At 43.0% G+C, this 15,583-nt stretch overlaps 1 protein-coding gene across 4 annotated transcripts in view; it reads left to right on the top strand.

Annotated features, from left to right (window-relative positions):
- col12a1a (collagen, type XII, alpha 1a) overlaps positions 1-15,583 on the top strand; it is a 61,942-nt gene that overhangs the window by 12,539 nt on the left and 33,820 nt on the right. For 3 of the 4 annotated variants that reach the window (XM_030044497.1, XM_030044496.1, XM_030044498.1), the window contains exons 13-24: positions 80-352; positions 5,859-6,128; positions 7,907-8,173; positions 8,384-8,576; positions 8,721-8,845; positions 10,831-10,980; positions 11,092-11,211; positions 11,505-11,669; positions 11,925-12,071; positions 12,955-13,094; positions 13,890-14,019; positions 15,048-15,193. In XM_030044497.1, coding sequence (XP_029900357.1) covers positions 80-352; positions 5,859-6,128; positions 7,907-8,173; positions 8,384-8,576; positions 8,721-8,845; positions 10,831-10,980; positions 11,092-11,211; positions 11,505-11,669; positions 11,925-12,071; positions 12,955-13,094; positions 13,890-14,019; positions 15,048-15,193 — 2,126 coding nt within the window. The remainder of the gene's footprint in view (positions 1-79; positions 353-5,858; positions 6,129-7,906; positions 8,174-8,383; positions 8,577-8,720; positions 8,846-10,830; positions 10,981-11,091; positions 11,212-11,504; positions 11,670-11,924; positions 12,072-12,954; positions 13,095-13,889; positions 14,020-15,047; positions 15,194-15,583) is intronic. The other variant, XM_030044499.1, reaches the window with a different exon arrangement.

The raw sequence follows: 15,583 nt of genomic DNA, 5'->3' as shown, positions 1-15,583 counted from the left end.
ACTAGACTTTTTTAAATACTTGCACATACTTTGTGCTATACTTATTCCAGATCTGTGATCCATTCTTATTTGCTTTCAGTCCGTGGCTCTCCGCGCGACCTGCGCGTTTCTGATGAGACCATATCTACAATGAAACTGTCATGGCAGGCTGCCCCAGGCAATGTCATTCAGTACCGCATTGCCTATAAACCTGCCGATGGCGGTGAGAGGAAGGAGATTGGTGTGAAGGGAGATACTACCCAAGCTGTGCTGAAGAACCTCCAAGCAGCCACTGAATATGAGCTGTTCGTTAGTGCGAGATACTCCTCTGGTTTGGGCGAGCCTCTTCTCGGCACAGGAACCACTTTGGAAGGTAAGGGAAAATGTGGCTTTTCTAATGTATGGTGCTGGTTACTGCTGTAGCCGATGTGAGCCAGAGGTGTGAAGCATGCCTTGAGGCTGTGCGCACAGCAAGCAGGTAGCGCTGAGAAGACAAATGTATTGTGCTCTGCTTCTTTTCAAAAGGCAAGTAACCTCATAAATTACAAAATATTAGGGTATGCACAATTGCTGATATTTTGACAGCATCAACATTTTCATACTTCTATTCTTTAATATATATGAAATCATGGATGGTCTAAAACAGTTGGATTGAAGCCCATTGTTTCAAAGTCCCGCCAAGAATGGTGCGGCTTACATTCTTTGGAGTAGACTACATCAGGATTTAGGAAGCTGAGCTTTTACTTTGCAAGGTTGGTTAAGTATATGGGTTGTGGTTATTGAGGAAAGGCTGGAATGTGGCACTTTATGTTATTTTTTTGGAGACTGTCGGTTAGGTTGGCTTTGCCGCCCATGAAGGCAGTGAGATGGAAATGGGTGGGGGGATGCTTGTAAACCTCGAAAACTCGTGGAATGGCTTGGAACAGCCACAGACAGCCATATGCCTGGCCAGTTCAGGAACATTAATACCTCTCCATCTTGGCCTGCTTAGGACATATGGTTTATTGTTTTACAGTGGTTTATAAGACATATGGGGAATGTTTCATAACGAACCTTAGATAATAGTCAGACTATTTGTAAAGCATATGGATTTGTAATGCCACTGATTTCTGGCTATTGACCTGCCAATTTTAGCTTATCTGACTGTGACCAGCTAGAAAAGTAGTCTCACTGTACTTATCTTTTTCTGTCTGATGGCTGAACAGCTCTTCTAACACAGTGCACTTGAAAGGGAAAAACATCTGCTTTTCTTTTGAGATTTTCAGGGGTTGTCTCTTGCTGCAGGATGCAGCACAGAGAGGGGCGAGAGGTTACTGTCAGGGTCACACCAGCAGGGAGGGACGTCAGTGAGAGAGAGAGAGCGAGAGAGAGAGAGAGAGAGAGAGAGAGAGAGAGGTGTGTGTGTTGAGAGGGAGAGAGGGGTTTAGCTTGAGGGGGCTTTGTAACAACAAAGGCACTGCATCCCACAGAGTAGAATGACTCTTTCCCCTGATCAGTTCTGTTTGTGGCAGCTAAGCCAAATGTCACCAAACCTTTTATGACATTAGCAGAGTTGTCCTGGCTGTGTTGTTTCTTGGGCCAAGGAGACAGCCCAGGGTCAGTTTTAAAGGTCTCTTTTGACTTGGAATGATGGAGTAGCCTGTACTTGCCTCTCAGCTGGGCTATGGATCAGAGGGGCAACAATTTGCTTGGCTTATAGATAAATAATTATTGCCACAAAGTGACCTGACCAAGACAATGACCTAAAGGAAATTAGCCGAACTGAAAATTAAATACTTGAGTTATGACTTCTCGTTTTCTGTGACGCTAATAAGATAGTGGTTGTTGTGATGGCATTCATTAAAAAAAATATTGACATAGTGTATTAATCAAACTTTCCTGCACCTAGAACAAAATAGTACCGTGTCTGTTTTTTTCTTGTTTCTCATATCCGACTCCTAGCTTAGCTCAGCCTCAGTGTTGTAAGCAGCTGCCAAGTGGACTTCTTTTAGTTGGAGCCCACCAACACACCAAGGCTACTCGATTCATCATAACAGCAAGAGTGGTGTCCTTGTCTCTTAATGTCAGCTCCCTGTTCTGCTGGCAGGAGCAGGGTCCCCAGTGCCAACTGTGTCGCTATGTAACAGGGACATTTATTGGAGGCCACGGGGGCCAGTGCACTTGGTTGAATAAGAGGATTTTGACTCAAACTGTGTCCTCCTACAGAGATTCATGCTTCCATTTTGAATTCACAACTTGAACCAGCGTGTTTGTTTACATTCTGTTGAGTTAAAAAGGAAAAAAAAATGAAAAGAAAGGAGCATTTTGCTTTATTTTCGTCATTCTTGTTCCCACATGGACCATGGGGTTGGTGTTGATTATATAAGTGGTTTCCACAGTTCAAATCTGCGCAGTCATCAACCATACACCCCCACAGGAAAAAGTGGACCAGCTCTGTGCTCCATGACAAAGCACTTTGTTTGACCAGCTCTATGAAGCTGTAGTGATGTCAGCATGCCTCAACACTGATCTCATTGTTTTGAGTGCCACTAGCTTTGAGTGACCCTCTCTGTGAAGTGGTCCATGTAGGCGAGAACTGTAGGAAATGGCTTACACAATAACAGCCCTTGTGGGTAACACTGGACAGTAGCCAGCACAGAAGCCTTGAGCTGAATTATGACATCCCGTTAAATTGAATTGTCTAACGGAAATCATCACACCTCTGTGAAAAATCGGTGTCATAACAGTTGCCGAGATGCACATCCCAAATGTGGAAATGACACATAAACACACCGATGATTTATTCAATTGAAGAAGAGGGAGTCCTATCCAACATGTGGAAGGTGTTACCTAAGAGTAACTTAAAAGCTGCTTGAGCGTCTGTCTGATCCCAAGGAGAACTGGCTGTTCACCTTCCTCTGGGGTGGGATCAAGGACAGGCAGAGAGCAGGAGCAGCTGAGTGGAGGGAGGGGCACCCTCAAAATGTAAACCAGAAAGCTCCAGGGTGGCCTGGTGGTCAACTGGAAGGTCACATGTTAGATCCCTGAAACAGTCATTATGTCCATCCCTGCCGAGACTGAGCCTGCTCCAGGCTGCTGCAAATGGTCTAACCACTCACATGTATTGTACAAATTATGGCCTGTGTGTCTTTGAAGAGCATACAAATAAACATATTCCAAATTACACTCTAATGTGCCATTTGAGCTCTAAATTCCTAACAAAATAGATAATTACCACTTAAAATTAAAAGAGAATTCCCTGGATTACACACATTAATTTGTATTAATTTGCCTTTAAATGAGATGATAATCAAGTTTAATGACAGTGTATATTTATACTGTAATTTGAACTGTTGTCCTAACATACAGTGCACTTAAACATTAGGGATTTGAAAAGTCTGAGTTCATAGTCTCCAGATCCAAATGCTTTTTTCTCCTTCTTTAATCATCTGTTTTTTTCCATCTCATCTGTAATCTAAATATTGCTTTTAGCTACAGTAAGAGATCACAGTTACTAACTTTTACTGGTTGTTGCTGTATGTGTTCCAAATATTTGCTTTCCCCTAACCTTAAATCCTGAAGTTGCATACACTACAGAGGAAACCACAGTAGCAGGTGAAATCCCAGCAGCTTGGATCTCACAGTGGTGCCCTTTCAACTGGGCCTTAGGCAAAGCCAGACTGTGTCGTGGCACTTCCAGGCAGTTTTTCCCCACCTGTGTGCAGGTCCTTTGAGGTTAAAGCGTAGAGAGGTACCCCTGGCAGACAGATAGTGGACTGTTCATCTCCATGGCTTAGATGTACGTCTTAGTGAACCAAGAGTAATAAAGTAAGGGAAGTTTGAAGAGGAGTGCCAGTGCTGAAGTGGCGCTTTGAAGGAGCCATGTATTTCATGGAGTGATTTTTGGAGGACCCTGCGGAAAGAGCGAGACTGAGTAAGCTTAGCTGGTTCTTTGACTGGGGTCTGTCACTTTTTCTCTTGGCTGAGGTCCAAATAAATCACAAAAACCTCTGATGACAAGAAGAAATAATGGTGCAAAGGATGTAACAATGCAACTCAATAGCCTATCTAAAATCATTTGGATAATTTTTGGAGCAAAAGACAATTTGCTTTGGCATTTTGATGTGTAGATATGACTGCAGTCAATTATGTCTTCAGGCTTCAGGCTTTGGCTGCTGATGTGACAGACGTGTCAATACATGTCTGACAAGAAGCCTCTTAGATGATCTTTCTTTGTGTCATATGTGGTTTTAGAGAAAAATGGGTAAGGCCTTGATGTGAATTTATGATTTGGACCTGACTGCAGCCTTCTCCTTGGAGAATGGGATGCAGCATGGGTATGCAGTGTTAGCATAAGATGATATGTGTAGGCCATGTACAGCAGCCATTATTTACAAGGGCATGCCTTACATGCAAACTGAAAAGGACTACATTGCTGCAAGGCTTTGGCCAAGTTCTTGACCCATGTGTTTTGTATATGTGCAGGCTCTACTTCTTGGAATGGAATGGGCCCTTCTCCTAGCTTGTCTTCTTGTACTGATGAAAAGTGGGCCACTGTCTGCAGAAGTCATTATCGTGTGATCCTGTTGCCCTTGGTTCACATACAGCCGGAAAAGTCAGTCAAGTTCATCCTTTACTGGCAAAGCCAACCCTTTGGATAGAATAATCTAGGCATCTTAGAGAACCACATTGTTCTTGATCGCTCTCCATTTCTGGGACTCTTCATTAATTCCCGGTCGAGTTCATTACCGTTCATGTCTGGGCTTTGCTCTCAGTGTGTAGATCACACTCTGCTTGGCAGGCAAGGTCACTGCTGTTATTTTTGTCTTTTTAGATCAGTTGAGTGAAGTCGTAGCCAATTCATCTGCAATGGATGAACGCTGAGAGGGAGACAGAGATAGACAGACAGACACAGTTATTGCCTTTTCTCAAATATGGTTTCTTAGCAAAGAGAGTTAATACTTATTTCACTTGCAGCAGATTTGTGTTGCTTCTCGTTCTTGGCATTTGGTTTATTCATTAAACTTCATTCATCATTTAAGACCACCCAACTGCCTTGCTCTGGCTATGATTATATCATCATTAAGTGCTGGCATATGGGAACTCAGGGGTTTGAATTGGTCTATATCCTGGAGGTTGTGTGGGAGGGCATATGTGGCGGTCCATCCTGCTTGCGGTGGTCGCAACGTCTCTATGCGGCAGCCAAACCAGAGTGTTGATAGTCCATCTCAACAGGGGTGTCGTTCTAAGCCAAGCATCTGCTGGCTGCTCATCACAAAACACCACCACAAAATCCCTCTACTGTATTTCTGTGCCTTTCTCCTCCCCCGGCTCTCAGGAAAAATGAGCAAAGGAGTGAAAGGGAAAGGGCAACATCTGCAATTGTAGAAAACACACTTTTGTGGATCAGGTTTCCTCTGTTTCAATGGAAAATTAAAGTGCTGCTGGGAGAGGCGCTGAGGCTATGTGATTTGTGATTAGTTTTGCAGAGATTTTTCCAGGAGTCTCTGATTATGAAGAGAGTAAATCAGGTTGTTCAAACAGACCCTGAGGGGTTAAAGCGGAGACAGATGGATGATTGTTAGTGGTTTATCGCTAGGGCTGTTCATTTTGTCCATTTTGTGTCTCGCCCACTTCCTGAAACTTCCATATATCTGCATTGAAAATCAACACCCACTAGACAAAGGCATTAGTGGACTGGAGTTCCTAAATGTATTTTTGTACCTCAGACTTATCACCATCATCTTAGTCCAATTGTTGAGCGTTGTTGCCAAGGATAAATCAGACCTTTTTGTATGAGCCTCTTACATGCCTGATAATGACACTTGACACTCCAGTCACATACCATGTACACAAATGTTGTGTTCCTGATGTTGTTCCTTTTAACTTGTATCCCACAGAACTTGGCTCGCCCAAAGACTTGGTGACCACAGACGTCACTGACACCAGTTTTGTTGTGTCCTGGACTGCGGCGCCCGGTAACGTTCGCCATTACCGGGTCAGGTGGAAGTCTCTGTTCACTGAAGAGGCTGGAGAAAAGACAGTGCGAGGAGACATTACAACCACAGTTTTGGAGGGTCTCACCCCAGAGACACGTTATCAGGTCTCAGTGTACGCCGGCTATGGCCATGGAGAGGGGGAGCCATTGGTGGGAGAGGAAACCACAGATGGTAGGTCGCTTTAGCTGCCTTAACGCTTCCACCATACGCTTACTCAGGTAGCCATTGTATCCTTCACATGTCTCCCTCTCTCTCTTTCTACATTCGCTATCTCATCTTTCTTTCTTTCTTACTTTCTTTCTTTCTTTTTGGTCTCTAGCTTTTTCTTGCCCTACCCATCTGCCCTACATATTTTTGTTTCTCATGCCTCTTCCCCATGTTACCTAAGAAGTCTGGAGTTACAAGAGAATAGGTCAAAATGTAGGTCAGAAGACATTATGAGCCTCATACCAAAAGATATCCCCATTCTTTTTCATATGCATCTGGAAACTAAAACGAGGCAGCACATTGCAAGTAATGTTCAGCCATTTCATGGTACCTTAGAAAACAGGTCCTGAATAAGCGTAAATGGCTGAAACAGTGTGGTGGGATGACCATTTTAAAAGCCTGGAATGCAAGCCTAGATTTGACTTTATTGTTCTAAATGCATCATAAGTCTTAAAGTTTTCATATGCCTATTAAGCTGCAAATAGAGCTCAAGTGCCCATTGTTGAGCTATCCGAAGCAGTGACATGGGTTTCAAAGTTAACCAGGAAACAATGTTTAGCTGTAAGCCCTATTTTTGGGTGTGATGTGGAAAATACTGATCAGGCATTGACAGTTACAGCTCATTCTTTGGAGCCGACAGATAACGTCATTGCTGTTGGCGTTCACCTGAGCCAGAGAGCCAGCCGAGAAGGTCACCAAGATGCTTTTGCAATCAGAGTGTTATAAGAGTTTGCGTGTGTGCCATCAAGAATGTGCACGTGTGTGTTATGCGTACATTCACAGGTGACGTAACGTCCAGCGCACCTGCACCTGGTTTTCATAGGACAAGCAGGACAGATAGACACTGGCATTTCCCTTGTTAGACTCTCCTGCTCAAATGAGAAAAGCACATTGAACGGAAACTCACACCAATTGGGAGGGAATTTGTCCACCAGCTAGTGAAATGGAATGTGCAAATGGAAAAATATGTCCAACCATCATTATTGTTTATTGATTCTGGCAAGTAAAACAGGTGCCATATACATCAAAAACAATCTTAAGGCAATTCCGGAGGCACATATGTTTTATTACCATGATCACTTTGCTCATGCCTTCCTTCACTTTGCACCCACCATCTTTCGCTCTCTTTCCTTCTGCTCTACAGAAATCACAGGTCCATTTGGGCTGAGCCACACATTGAAAACTTGGATGCGCTGCTTTTTTCCGTTCATAAAAAGCCTCCCTCTGAAGTAGAACTGTCTGAATATTTTCCTCGGCTCGTTTAGATGGCTCTGACAATTCACACTTGCCCTTCCTGTTCCAGCGAAAAACAACTCTCTGTGGACACACAATGGAAAAAAGAAGACTGTGGGTTTTACTCAAATTTACAAAACGTCTATGCTTGGCTCACAAACCCACCATCTCACAAACACGATCAATCTTGTAAATTTGGGCCTGTTTAATGTATACTGGTGAAATTCAAGCTGTATTTGGGTGGGTTTGTGTGTATAAGCATATGGAAACTGAGCAGATGCCCTGATGAAAGACTGTGAGGTAGCCAAGCATGTTACTGTTTACTTTACTCACTAGCATGATAGCCATACCGCTTATATTTCCAGAGGTATATTGGAAATGTAGGTGGTTAGGCACACATTTAGTATACTTTCCATCTGAACAAGGCCCAAAAGTCTACATTCTCCACGTGCCCATCTATCAATCACGTCTCCTAAAATAAACTTTATTTCTTTTTCCCTTCCTTGCAGTCTCGGCCGCCGGCAGAATGATAGTTGTGTCTGAGGAGACAGAGAAGACCATGAAGGTGACATGGCAACCGGCACCTGGCAATGTGGTCAACTACCGTGTGACTTACAAACCCAAATCAGGAGGGCGCCAGCTGGCTGCCAAGGTGCCTGGTGGCACGACCTCCACTGTTCTGAGACGCCTTACTCCTGTGACGACGTATGAAATCACCGTGCTGCCCGTGTACCGTCAAGGGGAGGGAAAAGCAAGGCAAGGAGAAGGAACAACATGTACGTTGGTCTATCGTTCACCACACCACAAACTTTGCTTTGTTGCAGAGGTTATGAAAGGTCATTAGGTTGTCCATCACAAGAAAAACACATCTATTAATCTCACAGCATATAGGTTAAGTCATCTTACTGCCAATGTAGTTATTTTGTCTTTATCTTCATTTTGTCTGTATCATAACACTTAAAAATTTGGTTTTCTCTCTTCTTCAGTGTCACCCTTCAAAGGCCCCAGGAACCTGCAGACCTCAGAACCCACCAAAACCAGTTTCCGTGTTACCTGGGACCCTGCTCCAGGTGATGTTAGGGGCTACAAAGTTACTTTCCACCCCTCAGAAAATGACATTGACCTCGGAGAGCTTCTGGTCGGGCCCTATGACAACACTGTGGTGCTGGAGGAGCTAAGGTGTGTCTTCAGGCTACACAAATCTGATCTAGGTCACATTAGTCCTTCTCTGACTTTCCCTTTCAAGTTCAAATGTAAAGATCTTTGAAGAGTATCCTGTGGTAGATTGTGTAAATGATGAAAATGATGTGCTTCATTCTGCAGAGCGGACACCAAATACTCAGTGAGTGTGTTTGGTATGTTTGACGGAGGACAGAGTATGCCATTGGGTGGTGAGGAGAAAACCACTCTCTCTGATGCACCTGAGCCACCTCCGATTGAACCAGGAGGTAATGCATCTTCTTAAGGATTACTTCACATACCGACTTTAGGCTACGCAGAAAATACTACTACTTCTACTTTCTTAAAAATATGTTAGATGCTAAAGATAGTGTGTTTCAAAAGACTTTAGCAGCATATAACAAACATGAACGTTATGATCCCTTCCACCCTTTTGTAGACAGTACATACAGTATGTTGTGTCTTTGGGCAGCAACAGTCAAACAGTTTAGACATGTATCACATCGTAAAATTTTACTTAGGAAAATACACTCCAATCCCATGGCCTGTAAAAGCCGACGAGTGGCCCTAAATGCCTTTCCTCAAAGCTAATTGTCTCACGAAATAACAGATGTAATGGCATTTCCATCTGTCTGCCCCTCTTGCTTTCTTCATCGTGTCACATCGGGATTTCTCTTTTTGTTTTGGGTCCAAGAACAGCCAGGGTAGGACTGACCCACACACGTATAATCTGTTTGCAATTATAAAATGTTTTACTACCTCACGAGTCAGAGCACGGCAGGCAGAAAGTGTGAGGAGAGGAAAAAACGTTGCGTGTGGTGAGATGAGCTTGACCACTCAGCGTCAGGCCCCCTCCTAATAAAGAGCCAGATACACATCAAGTGACAGGACCTGGCTCTAAAAGATAAAACACAAGGAGTTGAGAGGACCTGGCTCTCCTCACTGATACCCAACAACTGCCACTACAAAGAAAGTTGTACATGTGACAAAAGCTTCTGTGGTTAGATCTAATTTGATAACCACTTTCTTTCCTCTTCTTCATCATTTTAGAACATGATTACACTACAAAATGCCTTTTATCACCATCTTGTACTTTAAATATTTTCATCCGCTTCAAAAGAGGATGTATATAATCCATGGCTGGGGTTTGGAGGCTTTTACTCCAATAAAATCCTGCAGCAGCCTTTTTCACTATTGGGTACCTTTAAGCAGAGATTGGTTCTTTCAGTCTCAGTGCCAGTCTGGATAAAATAAATAACTGCAGACTCTTGGACCTTCATGGTACATGGATGAAAACCACAGCTATAATCAGCAAAATAAGAGCATGAATAGGAAAACAAACTGAATTGACTCTATTTAGTGAAAGGCAACCTGCTGACCAGAATTCACATCTGTAAAGGCAAATGACTTTTTCTCCTTTAAGTCTCAGATAAAATATTTTTCTTATGACTGTGTAACTTGATCTGTTTCTCCAAGCATATATGATTCTATCCACATCGAGTCTCTTCCTCTGTCGTTATAAGTCAGGCAGCTGTTCATGTTTGGTTGGGGTTTTGCCTTTTGAGTGGGTGGGGTATGAGCAAAAATGTCTGTAAATCAAATATGTAACCTGTTTTCAGTTGCAGACATTGGCAGATTGCACAGCATCTGCCTACACCCTTGCACATCTGCAGCCTTCTTTTAGGTACTTTGGATGGGATGCCTTCCTTGTCATCTCACAGGTGTTCAGAAAACAAGAAAACAAGATCAGAGTACGACCGTGCTGCTGTGGAAGGCACAGTTATCTCTCATAAAGGAGGCCCGTCATATATCATGGGCTGGTAGTGGGTGTACAGTCACCTGATTTGCCCCTGGGATGAGTGCATGAACGGCCCCAGACAGGACAACAGAGTGAAAAACTGCCTCAACATGTCAGAGGACACCTGGCAAAAAAAATGAAAAATGGCTTGGAAAAGGAAGAAAAATGAAGACCAAATGCTTTTCTGCTTGCTTGTGAAGACAATGAAAGGAAATGTGTTTGTTTAGCATCATGGATCATGTTTTATGTCATTTAGGCTGATTTTAATGCCTGTGTTGCCTTTTTGTGTCATGAGCCTTTTCTCTGTGTCTTTTTTCACCTCTTCCAACACCTCTTTGCCCACCTCTAAATCATAATCATACACTTTTTGCATATATGACAATGGAACATCGAACTGTATCCCAGTTCAGCCTACAATGTCCTTGAGCTGAGACCCTCTGATCTTTGACCTCTCAGATGTGATGTGTAAGACCACAGCCCAGGCCGACATTGTTCTGCTGGTGGATGGCTCCTGGAGTATTGGACGTCTCAACTTTAAGACCATTCGTGCGTTCATTGCCCGCATGGTGGGAGTCTTCGACATTGGCCCTGAAAGGGTCCAGATCGGTGGGTTTACTTAGACTATGAACACCCAAAGTCAATGGATCATCAGTCTTCTTTAAGCACTGGAGTTGAAAGATAACATCTAACAATGTTTTTTTGGTGTGATTGCTTCAGGTCTGGCTCAGTACAGTGGGGACCCAAAGACTGAATGGCACCTAAACGCCCACAGAAACAGGGACGCACTGCTGGAGGCTGTGACTAATTTGCCATACAAAGGAGGCAACACCATGACTGGTATTTACTACTTTATTTAGTGTGTATACACAGCACTTGGACAGTGACACCGCAGCCACTTGTATTTCTGTTGTTCAATGCGCGGATATTAAGAGTACACTGTCAAGCTGTGATTCTGTGAGATCATGTTTTTGTAATGGGAAAGTTCATATTGCGTGTCTAAAAATTTACCATGTATCCATTCCCACACTTCATCATGATGTTTGTTTAGCGTCTCGCTGGAAAGGCCACAGAGAATCAGTTGAGCGCACTGCAATCAGGGTGATGAATGAAGGTCTTTGTCTTCGTTGCAGGTCTGGCTTTGAACTACATCCTCCAGAATAATTTCAAAGAGAACGTCGGGATGCGACCCAGCGCTCGGAAGATTGGTGTACTGATCACTGATGGCAAGTCCCAGGACGACATTATTGCCAACTCTCAGAACCTCAGAGACCAGGGCATTGAGCTCTATGCCATCGGTAAGTAAAGATCATTTAGGTCATTTTTCCATCGGCTTTATTTCAAAAACTTGTTCTTTTTCTTGGATTTCAAAACCTCGTACATCCCACTTAAAAAAAATAAGTGAACCTTTTGAAGCATAAATTTTCGGGACTTCATGTTCCTTGTCATTACCCTTATTTTCTCACTTATCAACTCTGTTATATTTGAAAAATGCCACTCACCCTACATTTATCAAATGAAAAATAACAAATGGTTTTTGACTTGTTCTTCAGGTGTGAAGAATGCTGATGAGAATGAGCTGAGGTCCATTGCCTCTGATCCAGATGAAATTCACATGTACAATGTGGCTGACTTCTCCTTCCTGTTGGACATTGTGGACAATCTCACAGACAATCTCTGTAAAAGTGTCAAGGGAACAGGTATATATAAGTTTTCATCAGAGTATGCACACAACCGATGGACATAAGTGAGGGAAACAAAGAGGAGGTGGCTACATTCTCATTTAGATACAAATTAATGGTAGATCGAGAAATACTCTGTTTTAAGCAAAAAGCATTTGGCTGAAACCACATGGCTCAAGTGATTTGATTGCATTGATATAGTCGCTTGGCCTATCAATTGCAAGGACAGCAGCCCTCAGGCTAAAAAAGACATAGCCATAGATATACTGAGCCAATTGGGCTATTCTTGGGCTCTTGATATGTAGTATAAACACAGTGTAGAGTATCCCAGACTCACAGTCACTACATGTCTGGCCCACCATGGAAGGCAACACTCACAAGCAAAGAGCCAGCCAACCCATGGAAATTATCACAGATCTTTTGTTTTCTTCCTCCTCTTAATGCTCTTTCTGTTTCCCTGGAACAGAATATCGTCTGCTCCTTAATCAAATTAAAGAGCTGCTATTGGATACAGCATGTGAGGGGAAACGTCTTGGAGAGCATTTGGCTTTGCAGTCTCAATGAGAAGAAAGAGTGTTCTATTAGAATTTATCACTCATTTTATGTCTTTATATGTTGCCACATTTATATTTTTAACTCCTTCTTTTCACATGACTTTCCTAATGGGCTGGCTGAGAAATGAAATAGACTTCTATAAATCTAATAGAAGATTTATAAGATCATCTAGATGGTGGGTTTTTAGGCCTTAGGATTCCTTACCCCTACAGTCCAAATCAGTGACTGATCAGCTCAGAATTTGGAAAGAGGAAGCAACATTGTACAGTCATGCCTAATGGTGTATGTTCAAAGTGATGGTCCATATTGGAATTTCCTTCTCTCTTTTTTTCTTACACTTGACAAGGAGGCGCACTTGAAGCACCAACTAACTTGATAACATCCCAGGTGACCCCCTACTCCTTCCGCGCCACATGGACTGGCCCCGAGGGCCCAGTGGACAAGTACCGTGTCGAGTACATGACTCTCACTGGACGTGTACAGCAGGTAGAGACACACATTTCCCTTCCAGATAATTTAGTGCACTACAACTGACACAATGCCACTCATGTAGTCATCACACAAAGCGTTGTGGTGAGTGTAATGTATCTTGCTGTGTGGGTTTGAAGGTGAACTTGGCTCAGCCGCATCCCTTGACCTACTGTGTCTGCAGCTAACAGGAAACTCCGTAGAAACCTCCCTTTCCAGCCAGTCAAGTTTGGGTTGGCCTCTTGCTGTATGGGTGTCTAATTACATCTGACAGAGGGCAAGGCAACAAAAACACACAGCCTTCAGTTTAGAGGATTAGAAAGCAAATAATGAGTTCATGTGTAATAGACTCTATTGGACAGCAGGGTCCTGGCTCCACAGCTTGTGGAATACATCCATTTTTAGTATCTGAATCTAATTACATGTAGGATATGTTTGTTTTTGTCCAGCTCCCATGGTTTTGCTTGTTAGTGAACATCGTGGATGAGGTTTTATTTTTGTTTATGGATCTGGAATTGAAGCACACGCTGGGTTTGGGACCAGCTGAGTTTGGTCAGAGGGTTTTGTGGTTTTAATTGGAGCGCTCTAAAAGTTACTTGAGCCAGCGCTGAAAACAGATAGAGCTTTTGTTTGTTTATTGTGCTGCTTAATTGATTAGCACTTCATGGTAAACAGATCCTAGAGCATGTTTGTTTAGAGTGGTTTCTGAGAGACACCCCCCGACATCTCTCTTCCACTCTTAGCTGCATGACATATGAGCAAATACACACAATAAAACATACACACACACTTCAACTTTCCCTATTCTATTAGGTGGTTGTGGACGGTACAGAGAACACGGTGGTTCTCCAGAGCCTCAACCCCCTGACCGAGTACCTGGTCAACGTCTACTCAGTTGTGGGAGAGGAGAGCAGCGAACCACTCAAAGGAACCGAGACCACATGTACGTCTTTTTCTTTTGTACCATTTTTGCCTCTGAGCCCATAGAATCACTGGACTCCTAAACCTGATCAAATTAACTTTATTACTTGAATTAAGACGAACTAATGGTGATGGATGGATGGAATAAGGAATTCAGACAGGATTAAAATAGTGGAGATGCTTCAGTTATTACTACTTTACCCCACCTCCCCCAGTAAAACTAATCCTGGCTGAACAGGGCTTAAAGTGAAGTAGTGACAAATATTGTAGATGACATGATTAAGCCAGTGACTCCAGATAAAATTGTTAATTCAACATTATAATTTTTAGTGTCTTTACACTTTAGACAGCCCAGATATCGAGGGTTGATGAAGAACAAATGTCAACAACAGCAGGTTATTTTACATAATTGATCTTTCTAGCATTTAGTTGTGTAAATACCCCTCAGCTGCCACAATTAAAACTCTCTGATTAAGGTTCAGTCGCATAATACATTATCTTTACTCAGTGACTGTGATTCCTGTGTGGTCTCCATTAATCAAATCTTCAAAGGCTGAATATCTTAGTCTTGTTTATAAGACCATATGTGGCTGCGTTAAGATAGCATTAGCCCGTTTTAATTAAATGAAAACTCAAAGAGACTTTACATAATCACGCTGAGGTTCAGGCGCGGTTTCAACTTATTTCTTTGTTTCGTTTGAGTCATTGTTTTATTTGTACCCTTTAGAATAGCACAGCTTTAATGGCCTGAGTTATGTCTCCATAAAAGCACACATAAAAGAAATCTTATTTTTTTAGCTGTCACCACGTGAATGGCACACAATATCAGCCTTAGCTCACCCTGCAAGCACGCAGATGTGGCGTGAGAAACGTCGAGTGTCCGTTTGTGCCTGTGACCGTTTGCTAAACAGTATCCTCACATCTGTAAATGTGTGTTTATGCATTAGCACATGTACGTACACATACAAGCATGTGTGATGTGTGATGATCTTGGTTTCACTGTACCAGTACTTACATTCTATCCTCTAAAATTGTTGCCTGGCCACCCAGTGCCTTTGAGCGCAGTGAGGAGGATGAACATCTACGATGAGCAGGCCACCACCATGCGGGTGAAATGGGAGGAGGCAGAGGGTGCCACAGGCTACATGCTGCTCTACAGTGCCATCAATGCCACTGAGCCTTCTCTGGAACAGGAGGTGAGAGTGCTATCCACTGAGAGCACACCCATGCATTCCCACCCACAGGCAGAGACATAACTATAAGTAGCCAACCAGCTGTGGATATTACATAGTGTTGGAAGCACGTACGCATACTAAGGAGGATTTGGATACAATCATACGTGCTTGTATGCATTCATATACACTGCGCACACACACACACACACACATATACAAACACTGCCAATAACCAAAAACTCCAATGTCCTGTCAACAATTCTTGACAAAATACAGATGTCATCCATCAATGAAATAACATCTTACAAAGCCACCAGTGTTCACTTCTCCGTTCAACAGACAAGGAAAAGGGTAAACACAGAATAACATTGATGAAAACCAAGGGCTGGGTAAACCATGAGCTCACTCTGC

The sequence above is a fragment of the Myripristis murdjan genome, chromosome 22 (assembly GCF_902150065.1).
Source record: "Myripristis murdjan chromosome 22, fMyrMur1.1, whole genome shotgun sequence".
NCBI classification, from domain to species: domain Eukaryota; kingdom Metazoa; phylum Chordata; class Actinopteri; order Holocentriformes; family Holocentridae; genus Myripristis; species Myripristis murdjan.
This window is presented reverse-complemented; position numbering and strand designations above follow the sequence as displayed.